Source organism: Oncorhynchus clarkii, chromosome 12, assembly GCF_045791955.1.
Source record: "Oncorhynchus clarkii lewisi isolate Uvic-CL-2024 chromosome 12, UVic_Ocla_1.0, whole genome shotgun sequence".
Taxonomy (NCBI): Eukaryota; Metazoa; Chordata; class Actinopteri; order Salmoniformes; family Salmonidae; genus Oncorhynchus; species Oncorhynchus clarkii.
Genome location: NC_092158.1, coordinates 1,337,465 through 1,359,533, shown reverse-complemented (window position 1 = coordinate 1,359,533; position 22,069 = coordinate 1,337,465). Strand labels below are relative to the sequence as shown.

Genomic DNA, 22,069 nt, shown 5'->3' with positions numbered 1-22,069 from the left:
CAGCTTCACTGTGCCTTGGCATAGATTCTACAAGTGTCTGGAACTTCCTGTGTGGTAGCACCTGCTTTCAATATACTTTGTATTCCTCATTTACTCGTGTTTCTTTTGTTTTGGCAGTTACATGTAGAATGGACAGAGAGGTATCACTCGAGTCTCAACAAAATGGAATATAACGTTGCAGAAGTAAGAAATAACACAATTTAATGTGTACAACACGTGAAGACTTGCATTACTATATTTAAAGCTTTTCTGTTTCTAAAAGTGTTTTTCCCGCCTTTGTTCATGTTGTTTCAGAGCCCCCATAGTGCACAACTAGGATAAGGAAATTAATCATTGGTTGGGGGTAAGTTTCTCAAAAACAAGTGAAATCACATAAAAAGTGTCTGGACCCTTCCACAACATGCTATTTACATAAACAATGTAGGTTGGTTGTAAAAAAGATATAGCAAGGACCCTACCCCAACGTACAATAAGCATCCAGTGACTGCAAGTCACAAGTTGACCCTACTAACCTAACCCATGTGTCACTTCAGTTTAATAAACTAAACAAGAAACTGATGAACTACAGATATCACAATTCCCCCACGTATTGTTATTTCGTTTATATGAATGACACCAGATGTTTGAGCAATATTTAATTTATTGATTTGATATAAAACACAACAACAACATGATTGCAAATTCATGACTTAAATCATCCCTAAAAGCCAAATCACAACATTGATCAGATGTTTTGTCCTGTCGTAGTCTGTAACCAGCAAAGGGAAAGCCCCATACCGTATAGAAGACAGACATTTCAAAGGTACATTTTCTCCCCAGTTTAAAAGAAAAGCAGAGGCTGGATATTCAGACCATGCATTTTTCTATATGTCTTTAAAAGGGCACCATGGCCAACAAAACCATACCAACAGAATTCACATTCAGAAAGAGAACGTCTCCACTTTAGAGGTCTACACAGACCTCTTTCTCTCTCTCCAATGCAGAGATTACAGCAATTCCATAGCATTGAAAGACATCAATGAATTCAGCATTTTTACAATAGATAACTCTTAAATATACATATTTACAAAACAAAACACAGGATAAAATAACACTCTCCTGAAATCCACCGTTTTACTCTGTTCACAGCGACCTACAACAAACCATGAATAACAACCAACACACAATTACATCTGAAATTACATGGTGTCAATTTCCAACCAATAAGAGGGCTTGACTGCAAGGAGAGAGGAGGAAATGAGTTCGATCATCCCACACATTTATATCCATATGAAGAAAGATTGAGTGTGCTGATTGAAGAGTCTATTTATCAGATCTCTGTGTATCTAGGTAACAAACCCTGAGATACAGTATCAACTGAGATGAAAGAGGACTGAGACACTGAAGAGAAGCAAAGTATTCAGAGGAATGTGAACTAAATTAAATCAGACTATAATTGACCTCCACATGAGCTTTCTGGCTGGTAGATGGTGCTGGTTGCTGTGTTTTGATGGGACCAATGGAGAGGTTCAAGAGGTTTTCAAAAGACACTCAGTGTGTGTGTGTGTGTGTGTGTGTGTGTGTGTGTGTATGTGCGTGAGTGTGTGTTTGCGCGTACATGTATTTGGTGTGTGCCTTGAGACTCCTCTCCAAGTGTTGCGTGGTGATCAGACTGACTCTCTCTCTGCAAAAGCAGACCAAGACACAGTTAGTTGGTGACAGTAGCTGGCTTCAGGGTGATACCAGCAACTGTCTGTGGAGAGGCGTTTACCACACCACCAAGTTACAGGAGGTCTGTGAACAACACTCCCTTTTACATAAGTTGTCTAGGGGACAAAATGGCCACTCCCTGAATGTAGATAGGTGTATACCACACCTATGGGTCCCCCTCTCATTCAGGCTGGGGGCTAGGGGTTGAGCCCCAGGAGAAGATGCTAGCCAGCCTGAAGCCTGAGTCCCTGCGATTGGGGTCGGGGAGGGTCAAGGTCTCTGGGGCTGACTTCTTCCTGGGTCGGTCCTTGGGCACGGAGAGGTACTCTGGAGGCTCCGTGGAGAGGGGGGTGGAGGGGGCGCTGGAGGGCCCGTTGCGGGCCACTGAGGCCAAGGGGGTCTCGGTGATGGAGATGGATGGGGGGAAGGGGCCGATCTTACGGTTGGTGGCCTCCTGGGTGGCCCGCTCGTACTCTCTCACCTCGTCCATGGTCATTTCTTCAGGGGGGGAGAGAGAGGGATATATTTCAACCCCATGACATCTACTGTATGTCTTAGCATTGTAGTGTAATAACACAATTACATTATACAGTAAATACGTATCTGACTTCACCTGTTGCATTTAAAAGAGCTTCCATTTCAAAGGCTCTTGGAGATGAATACAAGCAATACATGAAAGGATGTTCCCTGCTCTGAACACAAATCTGAATTCATAATCAGTTGTGTGTGCTCCAAAGGAGACACAGTAACAATGTCATCATCCTCGCTCACAAGTGTGTGTGTGTGTGTACGTGTGTGAGTGTGTCAAATAAAATAAAATTCATCACATGCTTTGTAAAAAACATGTGTAGACTAACAGTGAAATGCTAACAGTGACTTGCTCACTTGTGTGTGTGTGTGTGTGTGTGTGTGTGTGTGTGCTTGTGTATGTGTGTGTGCTTGTGTATGTGTGTGTGTTTGGGCCCGTACACGTGTTCTGTGCTGTTCCGGTAGGACAAACAAAGCATGAAGTTTGATGCAGTCAATGACAATGCATGAACGTTTGAGTGCGTTTGAATGGATGACATGAAATGAGTCAGAGAGGAAGAGGGAGATGAGTCACCAGCAGACAGAGAAACAGTGAAGGAAGAGTGAAGACAAGTCACAAGGCTCTCTACCATGTTCAGTGATGGCGGTGGGTGGCAGGTGAGTTTATGCTGTGGTATGCTGTGGTTGTTGGACATGGCCAACTCTAATGCATGTGTTTCTCGTACTCCTGCACATCATCCCAAGTTATATCTGTTGAGATGTTCCAGACCACCACCACGCCACCTGTTAGCTAGCTAGGGCACTTGGTGCAGGAGGAGGTCTTGTGGGAAGGGTCGGCAAGAGGTCAGGTGGTCACAACCATAAAGAGCTGAGGAAGTTGGCGTAGTCTGCGGGTAGTTAACCATTAGTGACAAACACTTGCACTTTCAATTGATATTCTTAATTGAGAAGTATTTAAATCAAAGACTTTACCTGGCTCTGGGAAACCAGCCCCTTGGTGAGATAGAGTACGTACTGGGCAGGTATGGATATAGGTTAAAGGCCCAATGCAGACATTTTTTATCTTAATATCAAATCATTTTGGGGTAACAATTAAGTACCTTACTGTGATTGATTTCAATTAAAATGGTAAAATAGAAACAAAAATTGTATCTTAGAAAATAACAATTTCTCAAGCAATAATTTTTCTAGGACTGTCTGGGAGAACTGAAAACCAGCTGTTATTGGCAGAGAGGTTTGGAACTTTCTTATCAGTCTATGAACTAATTTACCACCTGGTGATGTCACCAGGCAGGCCAATACTCCATCCCATCAAAACAGGCTGACATTTTAGATAGTCATAATGTTAATCTTATCATAATGTTCAGAATTTAACAGTATTATTCCAACCTCATACACTCTTAGAAAATAATATGCTATATAAAACCTTACAGGGTTCTTTGGCTGTCCGCATAGGAGAACCCTTTGAAGAACACTTTTTGGTTGCAGGTAAAACTCTTTTGGTTCCAGGTAGAAGCCTTTCTACACAGGGTTCTACATGTAAACAAAAGTGGTTCTATCTAGAACCAAAACAGGTTGTTCTTGGAACTAAAAAGGGTTCTCCTATGGGGACAACTGAAGAATCCTTTTGGAACCATTTTTTTTTTGTAAGAGTGTAGTGTGGAAATATATATAAAACACAGAAAATCACATTTTTGACGGCACTGGGCCTTTAATGTGAAGTGGAGCAGCGCATTAGTGGGTGGACACAGGGTGGTTTGATATAGTGGTGGTTTATGGTATAAGATACACGCTCTCAGGAATATTATTAGACAAGCCTTAGTAATGTAGGCTGTGGAAAACCACAATGCAAGGATGGAGGGAAGGACCACTGCTGTACAACAGGGCCGTGTTCGTTTAGGGCACACGTTTGAAAATGTTTTGCAACAGAAAATCAAAACGTGTTTTTATTATTGGACAGGTAGTCCCTCTGATTCAGTTGATTTACTTCTGTTTGGTGCTAAATTAATATGACCCAGATGATATACAGCCCACAGGAGGTTGGTGCCACCTTAATTGGGGAGGGCAGGCTCGTGGTAATGACTGGAGTTGGTGGTATTGTATCAAATGTGTTTGATGCATTCCATTCACTCTGTTCCAGCCACTATTATGAGCCGTCCTCCCCTCAGTGGCCTCCAGTGATACAGCCACTTTCACTGAATCTCCCACAGCTCTTGGAGGATGCAATCTAGATTGACCTAAGGCTATAGTGTATCTACTCTGCTAATTATGTACTGTATACTAGTTCATGTTATATGTGAATAGGGATAAAGAGCAGGCTCGTGTGGTCTTAAATGTTCCTCTATCATTAAAGCCAGGCTCCGTAAGTCCCAAATAAAATAGCTACTGACTCTTGGCATACTGCCACATTCTCTCATCTTATGACCCATACAGTACTGAGTCAAGTGCTCTCTGTACCTGTGTGCACACTCTCTGAATCATTATCTTGCAGTGGATACATCTCAAGTGGGAGCTTCTCTGATGAAGGTCAGCGAGAAAGCGTATTGGTTGTGAGAAATGGGCTTTATATATATATTTTTTATTAACCTTTATTTAACTAGGCAAGCCAGTTAAGAACAAATTGTTATTTACATTGACGGGGACTGGGGCCTGGGATTAAAAATAACATTTATAAATACTGAATCAATCAATAATGAATCATTATTGTTATAATTAAGAATGTTTATGTTCCTTCTCCATGACAATCGTGATGCGTCAGCTTTTCAAAAACACAAAGTTAAGTACATAATTCAAAATGTACAAAAGAGTGGTCTGGCCTATCAATTGTCTTTTTTCCTCAAATAAAAGGCTGCTAACAAATGTAACAACAGGGTGAGAAGTGTAGTTTCAGTCAGATCTGCATTCAAATACTGTTAGAAATGATTTGAAATAGTGAAGCTGTGGTTGATTGAGCTGGCCTGTTGCATTGGAACTAATAAAAAAGTATTGGAAATACAAACCCCGCCCACCTGGCCCTCCAGGCAGGTTAAAGCAAACGCTTAAGCTATTTGAAATAGTGTAGTGTTGAACTCAGGTCTTATTGCAGTGTACCTTGTGTTTGACCATCCTGGCCACACAGATCCATTTTATAAGCCGTTTGCTCATGTTGAAACAGTGAAGCAAATCAATGAAACACTGAAGACATGAAATTCTCAGACTAAAAACCTCATACAAAATAATGGTTATTAACACAAATCAATGCTTGTATAGATGAGTTACTGACATTTTGAGATAGCTTTCAGGAAACAGTCAAATGAACACAAACTCAAATATACAGATAATAGATAGTAGCAGTGCTTGGTGCCGTGGCCAAGGTCCTACATTAGGCAGAGCGAAGATCATGGTCACATAGAAGTAGATAGTAGTTATGCGCCAGAGGCTGGTCTAGCAGGTAACTGGGCCACTGCACTAGATACATGTCACCCCTCAGTGTGGGTAAGAATCCTGGCCCCAGCACTAGTCTGCATCTCCCTCCCTCTCCATCTCCTTACTCACTAAAATACAAATACTATGAAATATACATTTTAATAATAATAATAATATATATGTACACACAGTATAAACAAGCTAGCTCACATCTGAGCATACATGTCAACTAACTGGGACAGAGACAAGATGCAAACTCACCAATCCACTCATCCACCCAGGCAAAGGCTTGTCTGTGTCCTAGGAGCAGGACGTCACGGATAACCTGAGGATGGAGAGAGAAGGACAAGGAAGGTAAAGAGGGAGGGAGGGAGGGAGGGAGGGAGGGAGGGAGGGGGGAGGGAGGGAGGGAGGGAGGGAGGGAGCAAGAAAGAAAGAAGGGTGGACAGGAAAGGAGGTTAGAAGACTTAGTGAGAGGACAGGTGAGTCAGAGAGGAAAGGAAGCTAGAAGACTTAGTGAAAGGACAGGTGTGTCAGAGAGGAAAGGAAGCTAGAAGACTTAGGGAGAGGACAGGTGCGTCAGAGAGGAAAGGAAGTTAGAAGACTTAGGAAAGGACAGGTGAGTCAGAGAGGAAAGGAAGCTAGAAGACTTAGTGAGAGGACAGGTGAGTCAGAGAGGAAAGGAAGCTAGAAGACTTAGTGAGAGGACAGGTGAGTCAGAGAGGAAAGGAAGCTAGAAGACTTAGGGAGAGGACAGGTGAGTCAGAGAGGAAAGGAAGTTAGAAGACTTAGGGAGAGGACAAGTAGGTCAGAGAGGAAAGGAAGTTAGAATACTTAGTGAGAGGACAGGTGAGTCAGAGAGGAAAGGAAGCTAGAAGACTTAGTGAGAGGACAGGTGAGTCAGAGAGGAAAGGAAGCTATAAGACTTAGTGAGAGGACAAGTGAGTCAGAGAGGAAAGGAAGCTAGAAGAGTTAGTGAGAGGACAGGTGATTCAGAGAGGAAAGGAAGTTAGAATACTTCTTGAGAGGACAGGTGAGTCAGAAAGGAAAGGAAGCTAGAAGACTTAGTGAGAGGACAGATGAGTCAGAGAGGAAAGGAAGCTAGAAGACTTAGTGAGAGGACAGGTGAGTCAGAGAGGAAAGGAAGCTAGAAGACTTAGTGAGAGGACAGGTGAGTCAGAGAGGAAAGGAAGTTAGAAGACTTAGGAAGAGGACAGGTGAGTCAGAGAGGAAAGGAAGTTAGAAGACTTAGGGAGAGGACAAGTAGGTCAGAGAGGAAAGGAAGTTAGAATACTTAGTGAGAGGACAGGTGAGTCAGAGAGGAAAGGAAGCTAGAAGACTTAGTGAGAGGACAGGTGAGTCAGAGAGGAAAGGAAGCTAGAAGACTTAGTGAGAGGACAAGTGAGTCAGAGAGGAAAGGAAGCTAGAAGACTTAGTGAGAGGACAGGTGATTCAGAGAGGAAAGGAAGTTAGAATACTTATTGAGAGGACAGGTGAGTCAGAAAGGAAAGGAAGCTAGAAGACTTAGTGAGAGGACAGATGAGTCAGAGAGGAAAGGAAGCTAGAAGACTTAGTGAGAGGACAGGTGAGTCGGAGAGGAAAGGAAGCTAGAAGACTTAGTGAGAGGACAGGTGAGTCAGAGAGGAAAGGAAGCTAGAAGACTTAGTGAGAGGACAAGTGAGTCAGAGAGGAAAGGAAGCTAGAAGACTTAGTGAGAGGACAGGTGAGTCAGAGAGGAAAAGAAGCTAGAAGACTTAGTGAGAGGACAGGTGAGTCAGAGAGGAAAGGAAGCTAGAAGACTTAGTGAGAGGACAGCTGGGTCAGAGAGGAAAGGAAGCTAGAAGAGTTAGGGAGAGGACAAGTGAGTCAGAGAGGAAAGGAAGCTAGAAGACTTAGGGAGAGGACAGGTGAGTCAGAGAGGAAAGGAAGCTAGAAGACTTAGTGAGAGGACAGGTGAGTCAGAGAGGAAAGGAAGCTAGAAGACTTAGTGAGAGTACAGGTGAGTCAGAGAGGAAAGGAAGTTAGAAGACTTAGTGAGAGGACAGGTGAGTCAGAGAGGAAAGGAAGCTAGAAGACTTAGTGAGAGGACAGGTGAGTCAGAGAGGAAAGGAAGTTAGAAGACTTAGTGAGAGGACAGGTGAGTCAGAGAGGAAAGGAAGTTAGAAGACTTGGTGAGAGGACAGGTGAGTCAGAGAGGAAAGGAGGTTAGAAGACTTAGTGAGAGGACAGGTGAGTCAGAGAGGAAAGGAAGCTAGAAGACTTAGGGAAAGGCCAGGTGAGTCAGAGAGGAAAGGAAGCTAGAAGACTTAGTGAGAGGACAGGTGAGTCAGAGAGGAAAGGAAGCTAGAAGACTTAGTGAGAGGACAGGTGAGTCAGAGAGGAAAGGAGGTTAGAAGACTTAGTGAGAGGACAGGTGAGTCAGAGAGGAAAGGAAGCTAGAAGACATAGTGAGTCAGAGAGGATGAACTTTAAGAGTTGTTCTCTGTCTTTCTTTCACTCCTCCACCAGTTAATGTTAGCCATGTGTGTCCCTGTATGAGTAATGCTGTGTGTGATGTTAGGGAAAGAGACCCTTAGGCAAGGAGAGGGACAGCTCAGAGGGGGAATAGGTAGGGGTGGAGGGGGCTATATTGAATTGTGTGTGTGAATACAGAAATGGTGGGTGGACATAACTGGACTGACCTTGTGTACAAACTGCTCCACCCGTGTCTGAAGACCCCACACCTCGAACTTGACTGTCACCAGTTTGTAGGAGCACATGATGGGTTCCTGGTTGTCGATCCAGCCCTCCTGCAGAACACCCCGGTCTGTCTTCTCTGATTTAAAGTACCGCAAGTCCTACAGGGAACCATGGAAACACAGTATGGACAGTATTAAAGCTACAGACCGGGATTGGTACATCCAATGTTGGACATCTTTTGACATAGTGACATTGAAGAATATAACTTTCACATACCTCATGAGCTTAGTGCCACTGTCTCACCTCATTGTTTTGTCTCTATACAGGAATGCAATTCAATTCCTGACCCAATGAGTTTTGCAGTAAACATTCTGACAAGTATGAATGAACCATGTTTCTTTGTCCAGCAGTCCAGCAGAATGGATGGTAGGTACCAGGTGGGTACAAGTCTCATGGAGAGCTCAGCCTGGAGCAGCCCGCTGGGGGGGGGGGTTCTCATTACAAACAGTACCCATTACGCATGAATTAATCACACTTCCCTGGGGACTGTAATGCTCATTAGCAAGGTCAGGTGTCTCACTGTTGGGAGGGTGAGAAGGGATGCATCTCACACGCACGTACACAGAAACACACACACACACACACACGCACGCACGCACACACACACACACACACACACACACACACACACGCATGCACACACACGCATGCACACAGAAACACACACACACTTTACGTGATTGCAGATGAGACGCGTTATAACGTTTGGTTAGGTTGGGTCAGAGGTGAGTGTGTGTGTGTGTGTGTGTGTGTGGGGGGGGTTGTATATAAGCTATTTTATGTGCACAGTCTGCTTTTCAGGTGCTTCTTGATCATGTGACCTTACCAGGAGAGAACTCTGGGACTAGATGGTATACAGTTACGAACAGAATTGACTTTATGTAGCAGGTTAGGATAACTTACGCAGCAGGATAGGATAATTAACCTAGCAGGTTAGAATAACTTACGCAGCAGGATAGGATAATTAACCTAGCAGGTTAGAATAACTTACACAGCAGGATAGGATAATTAACCTAGCAGGTTAGAATAACTTACACAGCAGGATAGGATAATTAACCTAGCAGGTTAGGAGAACTTACCCAGCAGGATACGATAATTAACCTAGCAGGTTAGGAGAACTTACACAGCAGGATACGATAATTAACCTAGCAGGTTAGGAGAACTTACGCAGCAGGATAGGATAATTAACCTAGCAGGTTAGGAGAACTTACCCAGCAGGATACGATAATTAACCTAGCAGGTTAGGAGAACTTACACAGCAGGATACGATAATTAACCTAGCAGGTTAGGAGAATTTATGCAACAGGATACAATAATTAATCTAGATAGGTTAGGAGAACTTAAGTAGCAGGATAGGACAATTGTCACGCCCTGACCTTAGAGATCCCTGTTTATTCTCTATATTTTGGTTAGGTCAGGGTGTGACTAGGGTGGGTACTCTAGTTTTTGTATATCTATGTTTTCTTTTTCTTTGCTGGCCTAGTATGGTTCCCAATCAGAGGCAGCTGTCTATCGTTGTCTCTGGTTGGGGATCATACTTAGGCAGCCCTTTTTCCCACCTTCAGTTGTGGGATCTTGTCTTTCTTTGTTGCATGGGTTGCACTCCTAAGCTTTTCGATCGTTGTATTGTTTATTGGTGTATTTTTATGGTTCACATTTTAATAAAATATGATGAACTCAAATCACGCTGCGCCTTGGTCTCTACCCTTAACAATGAACGTTACAACAATTAACCTAGCAGGTTAGGAGAACTTACGGAGGAGGATAGGACAATTAACCTATCAGGTTAGGATAATTTATGGAGCAGGATAGGACAATTAACCTAGCAGGTTAGGAGAACCTACGGAGCAGGATAGGACAATTAACCTATCAGGTTAGGATAATTTATGGAGCAGGATAGGATAATAACCTAGCAGGTTAGGAGCATTAGGTTAAGGTTAGGACAATGGTTAGGCTTAGGGTTAGTTGAAATGCTACAATTCTCCCCTAAACCACCAACAAATTTACATTTTGACGATTTATGTGTCACTTTCGGCTTTAGAAGCTTCTGATAGGCTAATTGACATAATTTGAGTCAATTGGAGGTGTGCCTGTGGATGTATTGAAAGGCCTACCTTCAAAATCAGTGCCTCTTTGCTTGACATCATGGGAAAATCAAAAGAAATCAACCAAGAATTCAGAAAAAAGTTGTAGACCCCCACAAGTCTGGTTCATCCTTGGGAGCAATTTCCAAACACCTGACGGTACCACGTTCATCTGTACAAACAATAGTACGCAAGTATAAACACCATGGGACCACGCAGCCGTCATACCGCTCAGGAAGGAGACGCGTTCTGTCTCCTAGAGATGAACGTACTTTGGTGCCAAAAGTGCAAATCAATCCCAGAACAGCAGCAAAGGACCTTGTGAAGATGCTGGAGGAAACAGGTACAAAAGTAGCTATATATCCACAGTATAACGAGTCCTATATCGACATAACCTGAAAGGCAGCTCAGCAAGAAAGAAGCAACTGCTCCAAAACCGCCATAAAAAAGCCAGACTACGGTTTGCAACTGAACATGGGGACAAAGATTGTACTTTTTGGAGAAATGTCCTCTGGTCTGATGAAACAAAAATAGAACAACACCATCCCAACTGTGAAGCATGGGGGTGGCAGCATCATGTTGTTGGGGTGCATTGCAGCAGGAGGGACTGATGCACTTCACAAAATAGATGTCATCATGAGAAAAGAAAATTATGTGGATATATTGAAGCAACATCTCAAGGCATCAGTTAAGAAGTTAAAGCTTGGTCGCAAATGGGTCTTCCAAATGGACAATGACCCCAAGTATACTTCCAAAGTTGTGGCAAAATGGCTTAAAAGGACAACAAAGTCAAGGTATTGGAGTGGCCATCACAAAGCCCTGAACTCAATCCTATATAAAATTTGCGAGCAGAACTGAAAACGCGTGTGCGGGCAAGAAGGCCTATACACCTGACTCAGTTACACCCGCTCTGCCAGGAGGAATGGGCCATAATTCACCCAACTTATTGTGGGAAGCTTGTGGAAGGCTACTTGAAACGTTTGACCCAAGTTAAACAATTTAAAGGCAATGTTACGAAATACTAATGGAGTGTATGTAAACTTCTGACCCACTGGGAATGTGATGAAATAAATAATTCTCTCTACTATTATTCTGACATTTCACATTCTTAAAATAAAATGATGATCCTATCTGACCTAAGACAGGGAATTTTTATTAGGATTAAATGTCATTGTGAAAAACTGAGTTGAAATGTATTTGGCTAAGGTGTATGTAAACTTCCGACTTCAACTGTATATCATTGTTCTGGTATAATGTGAATTTGGGTTGCAAAATTCCAGCAACTTTCCCAAAATTCCCAGGTTTCTGTAAATCCTGGTTGGAATATTCCAATGTATTTGTTTATTCTCTCCTGATTCCAGGAATATTCCAACCAGGATTTCTGGAAAATATGAGAATTTGGGGAAATTTACCAGAATTTTGCAGCCCTAGCTTAATGTAATAGTATGACCATTTGTCTCTTTGTACTTACATTTGAACAATGACAGGTGAAACGTTACTGCAGTTGGCAACATATAAGACTAAGTCTATGCTCTCCTGAACACAGCAGTTATCAGGGATCTAAAACTGGCTCAGATCAAATCAAATATATTTAAATAGGCTGGTTGACATTGTATTGTATTCCAGAAAAAAGCATCTGGTGGCTAGGGCATCAATCCCCGTCCTCTGGTCAAACATAAAAGACAGATCCATTGCTGTCCCCCTGACTCTAATAACAGACATGGTATTAGAGCCCCCCCACACACACACACGTATGGAGAGGCAGATAGCCAGTTGGTGGAGTGAGAAGCTTTAAGAGGCTGTTTGAGGAAGATAACGCCGTGTATTCCTCCATTCCTCCACCCCCTTCCCTCCATCCACCCCTACATCAACCCTCCCTGAGGCTTATGAAGAGAAAAGAATGGAACGTGTAGGAGAGCAGGGACACAGCAGTGAACATGGTTAATGGCAGCCAAGACCAGCTAGAGGTCTCTCTCTCTGATGAAACTAGCAGCTAGCTGACCCTCAGGGCTGAGAGGGGAGATATGACCAGCTAGAGGTCTCTCTCTGATGAAACTAGCAGCTAGCTGACCCTCGGGGCTGAGAGGGGAGATATGACCAGCTAGAGGTCTCTCTCTCTGATGAAACTAGCAGCTAGCTGACCCTCAGGGCTGAGAGGGGAGATATGACCAGCTAGAGGTCTCTCTCTCTGATGAAACTAGCAGCTAGCTGACCCTCGGGGCTGAGAGGGGAGATATGACCAGCTAGAGGTCTCTCTATCTGATGAAACTAGCAGCTAGCTGACCCTTGGGGCTGAGAGGGGAGATATGACCAGCTAGAGGTCTCTCTCTCTGATGAAACTAGCAGCTAGCTGACCCTCAGGGCTGAGAGGGGAGATATGACCAGCTAGAGGTCTCTCTCTCTGATGAAACTAGCAGCTAGCTGACCATCAGGGCTGAGAGGAGAAATTAGCAAATGAGATATGAGAGAAATGGGGATTTGTAAACACTCTTAGAAAAAAGGGTTCCAAAAGGGTTTTCGGCTGTCCCCATAGGAGAACCCTTTTTGGTTCCAGGTAGAAGGGTTCAACTTAGAACCAAAGTAGTTCTACCTGGAACCAAAAAAGGGTTCTTCAAAGGGTTCTCCTATGGGGTCAGCCAAATAAACCTTTTAGGTTCTAGATAGTGCAGTTTTTCTAAGACTATATTCTCTTTTGTTATCAGACTCTTACACTTTTTCTGACTTTGTGAAACGACCAGGTTGCTAGCACCCAGAGCTCACCCCCCCACTCCTCCCAAAAAGTACACTTCCACACTTTCTAACATGGGTTTAACAATGGTAGAAACTCACGCCAGCCAATGCTTACACCAATTATATGGGTTTATATCCATGCCGGTGAGTGTACAAGTACACACTTGTACTGGAAAACGATGGAGAATTGTGACTGTCGAAGTCCACTGCTGCTGAAACAGTGACTTGGGATTCCTAACCCTTGACTTCTAACCTTTGACCTCCTCACCTCAGACTCCTTGTAGTAGCGCTCTGGGATCTCGTCGTAGGCGATATCCACTAAGCACACCTCTATCTCCTCCTCCCCTTTGGGCTCGCTGTCAAAGATCTGAGGGATAGAGAAAAAGAGATGGGCATGTCATTTTAGAGAGAGAGAGAGAAAGAGAGAGAACATAATCAACTGTTCTCCATGATGAGGACGTTGTATTTCAGCAACACCTTATCTATGTAGATGTATATCAGTGATCTTAGGAGTGAAGCTCAATCAACGGTCATTCCCACAGCAGCCACTAGGTGGAGCTCTGATGTTTGGGTAAGTTGAGCGAGCGAGCATTTCATGATACTGATCGGCCGGCCGTAAGCTGCCAATCATATAGAGAATGACATTGTTTGAAGGAGGAAAGCGAGGCTTTTAACGGTTATGAATGCTTTACTCCTTTCCCCATTAAAGCCATTAGACCTCGTCAGGTGACAGGTGCTTTCGCCCGGAGGATACATTTAGCTCATTTAGCAGGGAGATAGAAACAGGAGAGACAGAGACAGAGCTGGTGCAGTAATAACCTCCTTGAAATAGTTGAATAATCCAGACAAAAATCCATCCATTACTGACATCAATGTATATTCATCTACCAACCTTTGCATGATAAGTAGACTGAGAGGATGAAAAACTGAACTGAATAATGATGTCTTTGAGAGTAGAGGAAGTAAGCCTTGGGAAATTGAGTCATTGATGGGATGAATTTAAAATTAAGCAAATACATACTTTAGTCTCAGGAACGAAGTCAGGGTCGTGTTCGTTTTGCACCAAACACAAGAAAATCAGCTGAAACAGGGAGGGATTACCTGGAAATGTCCAATAAGAAACGTTTCTTTTGTCTATAGCAAAACGTTTTGAAATGGTTTCCGTTATGTCCTAATGAACACGACCCAGGACAGACAAGATCAGTTTTATGATATGACATCATGTAAATGTTGTGGAATGGTAATGTGAATGTGTCCCCCACCAGGAAATGAGGATCAGTGGTGAGAGGAACAAGAAGCAACAGTCCTTGTTTAAAGGACTGGATCAGACATGCAGACAGATACACACAATATCTCCCTATATCTTATTTCCTTTCTATCTTACTCCCCCTTCTCTCAACTCTGGTTGTCTGGATATCAGTCCTTCATACTGTAGGGAATTCAAATATGTAGCCAAGGAGCTGTAGGCAATCATCCCTTTCTCCCTGACATACCAACTCTCACAAAGAGAAGGTGCAGCAGGCGAACGTGGCTGAAAACAACTGTTGTCTACATCTCAAATGCAGTGCAGGGCTCTGGTCAAAAGTAGTGCACTACATAGGGAATAGATTGTCATTTGAGATGCAGATATGTGACAGAGTAAGACCTTGGTGTACTAAGGATGTCCTTGACATGTCCTTCAAACCAGAAGAAGGGGGATGAGTTATGAGTAAACCCATTGTGTAACATGAAGCAATGGGCATCTGATAGCAAACCCAACCAAGATAATGCATTATTGAAACTCTCCTAACAAAGAGGTATTCGATATAAACTCTCCTAACACAGAGGTATTCGATATAAACTCTCCTATCACAGAGGTATACAATATAAACTCTCCTATCACAGAGGTATACGATATAAACTCTCCTATCACAGAGGTATACGATATAAACTCTCCTATCACAGAGGTATACGATATAAACTCTCCTATCACAGAGGTATACGATATAGACTCTCCTATCACAGAGGTATACGATATAAACTCTCCTATCACAGAGGTATACAATATAAACTCTCCTATCACAGAGGTATACAATATAAACTCTCCTATCACACAGCCTTTACCCCACAGTTATCCATATTTTATTTAACTAAATTCTTATTTACAATGACAGCCTAGGAACAGTGGGTTAACTACCTTGTTTAGTGGCAGAATGACAGATTTTTACCTTGTCAGCTCAGGGATTTGATCTAGCAACCTTTTGGTTACTGGCCCAATGCTCTAACCACTAGGCTACCTGCCACCCCAACGGATTAACCCATATCCAACTTGATTTTGACTCGGAGGCCTGGGCCCATATTAATAAAGCCTCTCAGAGTTGGAGTGCTGATCTAGGACCAGTTTTGACTTGAACAAGGGGAACCTGATCCTAGATCAGCACTCATAATAAAGATGCTTTATGAATATGGGCCCTGAAGCCCACAGACTGAATGGTAATCTCACTGATTTTAGTGAGGGAGAGGCTAGCCAATGAAATAAACGTGCATTCTGATGAGTTGGTTGGGGCATCGTGAATATATTAGACCCGTGTTCTTATTCATCCCAGCATCCCCCTGTTCTGACTCCATCCACTCGTTTAGAAGTGAGAGAAAAAGATGGGACTGAATGTTGTATGTGGCATTCAAGTGCACACACCATGACCACTCACAGACACACACCATGACCACTTACACAGACACACACCACACCATGAACACTCACAGTCACACACCATGACACACACCATGAACACTCACAGTCACACACCATGACCACTCACAGACACACACCATGACCACTCACAGACACACACCATGAACACAGACACACACCATGGACACTCACAGTCACACACCACACCATGACCACCATGACACAGACACACACCATGAACACTCACAGTCACACACCATGACCACTCACACACCATGACCACTCACAGACACACACCATGACCACTCACAGACACACACCATGACCACTCACAGTCACACACCATGACCACTCACAGACACACACCATGACCACTCACAGACACACACCATGACCACTCACAGACACACACCATGACCACTCACAGACACACACCATGACCACTCACAGACACACACCATGACCATGCACAGACACACACAATGACCATGCACAGACACACACCATGACCATGCACAGACACACACCATGACCATGCACAGACACACACCATGACCACTCACAGACACACACCATGACCATGCACAGACACACACCATGACCATGCACAGACACACACCATGACCATGCACAGACACACACCATGACCACGCACAGACACACACCATGACCATGCACAGACACACACAATGACCATGCACAGACACACACCATGACCATGCACAGACAACCATACTGACATTGTCATTGCTGCCTTTGTTGTCCTCATACTTGGTCTCTATGTGAATGGAGAACTTTGGCAGAAAGGAACACTAGAGAAGAGGAGAGAAGAGCAGGAGATTACACACAGAATATAGACACATTAAGACAATATTTTGACTTGTTATGTCTGAGTCCCAAATAGTACCCTATTGCCTATGTAGTGCACTATTGTTGACCAGGACGCACTATGTTGGCCCCATAGTGGGCCTTGGTCAAAACACTACATAGGCTATTGCCCATTTGGGACATAACCTAAATGTAGAGTGGTTAAATCCGAATAATCTCCAACAAGGTGTGGAGCACTGGGGAAACTGATCTCCATGGGAGATGGGATAGAATATTTCTACCACTATCCATACAAGCTCAGGAAAGACAGAGGGAATATCTTCCTGGGTCTTTGTGGTCAGCCTGCAGGGTGAGGTGTTTTATGGGCAGTGTGTGTGTGTGTGTGTGTGTGTGTGTGTGTGTGTGTGTGTGTGTGTGTGTGTGCACGTGTACGCATGTGTGTGTGTCATGCTGAGTGTGATTGCGTGTGTTTTATTGCCCCTGTCTTCAGTAATAATGATTATATTATATCGCCCTGTGGATTTACTGGCTCCTCGTCCACACCCTGAACCTCCCCCCAATCCCCCCATGGCTAGTCAACTATCACTCATACCTTCCTCCCCGTCCCCCATGGCTAGTCAACTATCACTTATACTTTCCTTCCCGTCCCCCCATGGCTAGTCAACTATCACTCATACCTTCCTCCCCGTCCCCCATGGCTAGTCAACTATCACTTATACTTTCCTTCCCGTCCCCCCATGGCTAGTCAACTATCACTCATACCTTCCTCCCTGTCCCCCCATGGCTAGTCAACTATCACTCATACCTTCACTCATACCTTCGCCCCCCCCATCCCCCCATGGCTAGTCAACTATCACTCATATACCTTCCTTCCCCCCCATGGCTAGTCAACTATCACTCATACCTTCCTCCCCGTCCCCCCATGGCTAGTCAACTATCACTCATACCTTCCTCCCCGTCCCCCATGGCTAGTCAACTATCACTCATACCTTCCTTCCCGTCAACTATCACTCATACCTTCCTTCCCGTCACCCCATGGCTAGTCAACTATCACTCATACCTTCCTCCCCTTCCCCCATGTCAACCCCATGGCTAGTCAACTATCACTCATACCTTCCTCCCCGTCCCCCATGGCTAGTCAACTATCACTCATACCTTCCTCCCCGTCCCCCATGGCTAGTCAACTATCACTTATACTTTCCGTCCCCCCATGGCTAGTCAACTATCACTCATACCTTCCTGGCTAGTCCCTGGCTCCCCCATACATGGCTAGTCAACTATCACTCATACCTTCCTCCTGTCCCCCCATGGCTAGTCAACTATCACTCATACCTTCCTCCCCGTCCCCCCATGGCTAGTCAACTATCACTCATACCTTCCTCCCCATCCCCATGGCTAGTCAACTATCACTCATACCTTCCTCCCCGTCACCCCATGGCTAGTCAACTATCACTCATACCTTCCTCCCGGTCACCCCATGGCTAGTCAACTATCACTCATACCTTCCTCCCCATCCCCCCATGGCTAGTCAACTATCACTCATACCTTCGTATCACTCATACCTTCCTTCCCATCCCCCCATGACTAGTCAACCCACTCATACATGGCTAGTCAACTATCACTCATACCTTCCTCCCCGTCCCCCCCATGGCTAGTCAACTATCACTCATACCTTCCTCCCCATCCCCCCATGGCTAGTCAACTATCACTCATACCTTCCTCCCCATGGCTAGAGAACTATCACTCATACCTTCCTCCCCGTCCCCCCATGGCTAGTCAACTATCACTCATACTTTCCTCCCCATCCCCCCATGGCTAGTCAACTATCACTCATTCCTTCCTCCCCGTCAACTATCACTCATTCCTTCCTCCCCGTCCCCCCATGGCTAGTCAACTATCACTCATACCTTCCTCCCCGTCCCCCCATGGCTAGTCAACTATCACTCATACCTTCCTCCCCGTCCCCCCCATGGCTAGTCAACTATCACTCATACCTTCCTCCCCATGGCTAGTCAACTATCACTCATACCTTCCTATCACTCATACCTTCCTTCCCATCCCCCCATGGCTCCCCTCATGGCTAGTCAACTATCAACTATCACTCATACCTTCCTCCCCGTCCCCCCATGGCTAGTCAACTATCACTCATACCTTCCTCCCCGTCCCCCCATGGCTAGTCAACTATCACTCATACCTTCCTCCCCGTCCCCCACTCATACCTTCCTCCCCGTCCCCCCATGGCTAGTCAACTATCACTCATACCTTCCTCCCCGTCCCCCCATGGCTACTAGTCAACTATCACTCATACCTTCCTCCCCATCCCCCCATGGCTAGTCAACTATCACTCATAACCCCCCCCATGGCTAGTCAACTATCACTCATACCTTCCTCCCCGTCCCCCCCATGACTAGTCCATGGCTAGTCAACTATCACTCATACCTTCCTCCCCGTCCCCCCATGGCTAGTCAACTATCACTCATACCTTCCTCCCCATCCCCCCATGGCTAGTCAACTATCACTCATACCTTCCTCCCCGTCACCCCATGGCTAGTCAACTATCACTCATACCTTCCTCCCCGTCACCCCATGGCTAGTCAACTATCACTCATACCTTCCTCCCCATCCCCCCATGGCTAGTCAACTATCACTCATACCTCCCCCCCATGGCTAGTCAACTATCACTCATACCTTCCTTCCCATCCCCCCATGGCTAGTCAACTATCACTCATACCTTCCTCCCTGTCCCCCCATGGCTAGTCAACTATCACTCATACCTTCCTCCCCGTCCCCCCCATGGCTAGTCAACTATCACTCATACCTTCCTTCCCATCCCCCCATGACTAGTCAACTATCACTCATACCTTCCTCCCCGTCCCCCCATGGCTAGTCAACTATCACTCATACCTTCCTCCCCATCCCTATCCCATGGCTAGTCAACTATCACTCATTCCTTCCTCCCCGTCCCCCCATGGCTAGTCAACTATCACTCATACCTTCCTCCCCGTCCCCCATGGCTAGTCAACTATCACTCATACCTTCCTCCCCGTCCCCATCCCCCCATGGCTAGTCAACTATCACTCATTCCTTCCTCCCCGTCCCCCCATGGCTAGTCAACTATCACTCATACCTTCCTGGCTAGTCCCGTCCCCCCATGGCTAGTCAACTATCACTCATATGGCTAGTCAACTATCACTCATACCTTCCTCCCCGTCCCCCCATGGCTAGTCAACTATCACTCATACCTTCCTCCCCGTCCCCCATGGCTAGTCAACTATCACTCATACCTTCCTCCCCATCCCCCCATGGCTAGTCAACTATCACTCATACCTTCCTCCCCATCCCCCCATGGCTAGTCAACTATCACTCATACCTTCCTCCCCATCCCCCCATGGCTAGTCAACTATCACTCATACCTTCCTCCCCATCCCCCCATGGGCTAGTCAACTATCACTCATACCTTCCTCCCCATCCCCCCATGGCTAGTCAACTATCACTCATAACTTCCTCCCCATGGCTAGTCAACTATCACTCATACCTTCCTCCCCGTCCCCCCATGGCTAGTCAACTATCACTCATACTTTCCTCCCCCATCCCCCCATGGCTAGTCAACTATCACTCATTCCTTCCTCCCCGTCCCCCCATGGCTAGTCAACTATCACTCATTCCTTCCTCCCCGTCCCCCCATCATACCTTCCTCCCCGTCCCCCCATGGCTAGTCAACTATCACTCATACCTTCCTCCCCGGGCTAGTCAACTATCACTCATACCTTCCTCCCCATCCCCCCATGGCTAGTCAACTATCACTCATACCTCTCCCCCATGGCTAGTCAACTATCACTCATACCTTCCTTCCCCCATGGCTATTAGTCAACTATCACTCATACCTTCCTCCCCGTCCCCCCATGGCTAGTCAACTATCACTCATACCTTCCTTCCCATCCCCCCATGGCTAGTCAACTATCACTCATACCTTCCTCCCCGTCCCCCCATGGCTAGTCAACTATCACTCATACCTTCCTCCCCGTCCCCCCATGGCTAGTCAACTATCACTCATACCTTCCTCCCCGTCCCCCCATGGCTAGTCAACTATCACTCATACCTTCCTCCCCGTCCCCCCATGGCTAGTCAACTATCACTCATACCTTCCATTTAGGACGCAGACTGAGGTGGTTGAAAATAAATCCTCAATGGCTAAATATAGAACCAGAACAATAGATGAAGCTGTCTGTAAAACTCATTGAAACATTATAGGCAAATTAAATAATATTCCATATTGAAGTCCCTTTAATGACATTCAAAGCCTAATCAAATTGAGCTTGTGCTTTACATAAGAGTCTAAGCTATTAAGTAAACATATGGAATTGTTTTAAGATGGTCATACCAAGGATCATTTAGCTATTAGATTTGGGATTTAAGGACCCACACAGCATTACTGTAGCGTTGTATTGCTGCTCTGTACATCTCTGGGGGAACCATTCACTGATTCAAAACAGAGATGGAATTCTACAGGAATACAACATTTCATACTCTTCTGTCAGTCATCAGAGCACAGCTCACCTAACCCTTGACTTCTGGCAGACTGCTCTGCATGTCTACTAGTTTATTTAACTAGACAAGTCAGTTAAGAACAAATTCTTATTTACAATGACGGCCTACCCCGCCCCAGCCTCGGACGCCGCTGGGCCAATTGTGCCCTGCCCTATAGGACTCCCCATCACGGCCGGTTGTGTCACAGTGTGTGTGTGTGTGTGTGTGTGTGTGTGTGCGTGCGTGTGTAAGGAACATCAGTGGTATACTCACAGTGTACTCTGCGTCACAGCAGGTGAAGAATCCAGGACCAGAGAGAGATGGAGAGAGAGAGTGAAAGAGGGGAGGGAGTTAAACAAGAGGAGAGAGAGAGAGAGAGAGAGACAGCGAGAGAAACAGAGAGAGAGAGGGAGAGACAGAGAGAGCGAGAGAGAGAGAGAGAGAGAGAGAGAGAGTGCGCGAGAGAGAGAGCGTGAGAGAGAGAAAGATGGGAGGGAGGGGGAGAGAGAGAAAGAGAGGGAGAGGGAGTGAAAGAGGGGAGGGAGTTTAACAAGAGGAGATGGAGAGAGAGAAAGAGAGAGGGAGAGGGAGAGAGGGAGTGAAAGAGGGGAGGGAGTTTAACAAGAGGAGAGAGAGGGAAAGACAGAGAGAGAAACAGAGAGAGAGAGTGACAGAGAGAGAGACAGAGAGAGAGAGAGAGAGAGTGCGAGAGAGAAAGATGGGATGGAGGGGGAGAGAGAGAAAGAGAGGGAGTGCAAGAGGGGAGGGAGTTTAACAAGAGGAGAGATGGAGAGAGAGAAAAAGAGAGAGAGAGAGGGAGTGAAAGAGGAGAGGGAGTTTAACAAGAGGAGAGATGGAGAGAGAGAAA

At 45.3% G+C, this 22,069-nt stretch overlaps 1 protein-coding gene across 1 annotated transcript; it reads right to left on the bottom strand.

Annotated features, from left to right (window-relative positions):
* Positions 1-1,104: 1,104 nt before the first annotated feature.
* On the bottom strand, positions 1,105-21,516 carry LOC139421802 (cytoplasmic phosphatidylinositol transfer protein 1-like; the record flags this gene model as incomplete). The annotated part of the gene is made up of 6 exons (XM_071172922.1): positions 1,105-2,187; positions 5,884-5,947; positions 8,304-8,459; positions 13,444-13,542; positions 16,587-16,658; positions 21,475-21,516. Coding segments are annotated over 6 exons (750 nt in total), but the record flags the coding sequence as incomplete, so codon positions are not given.
* Positions 21,517-22,069: the final 553 nt, after the last annotated feature.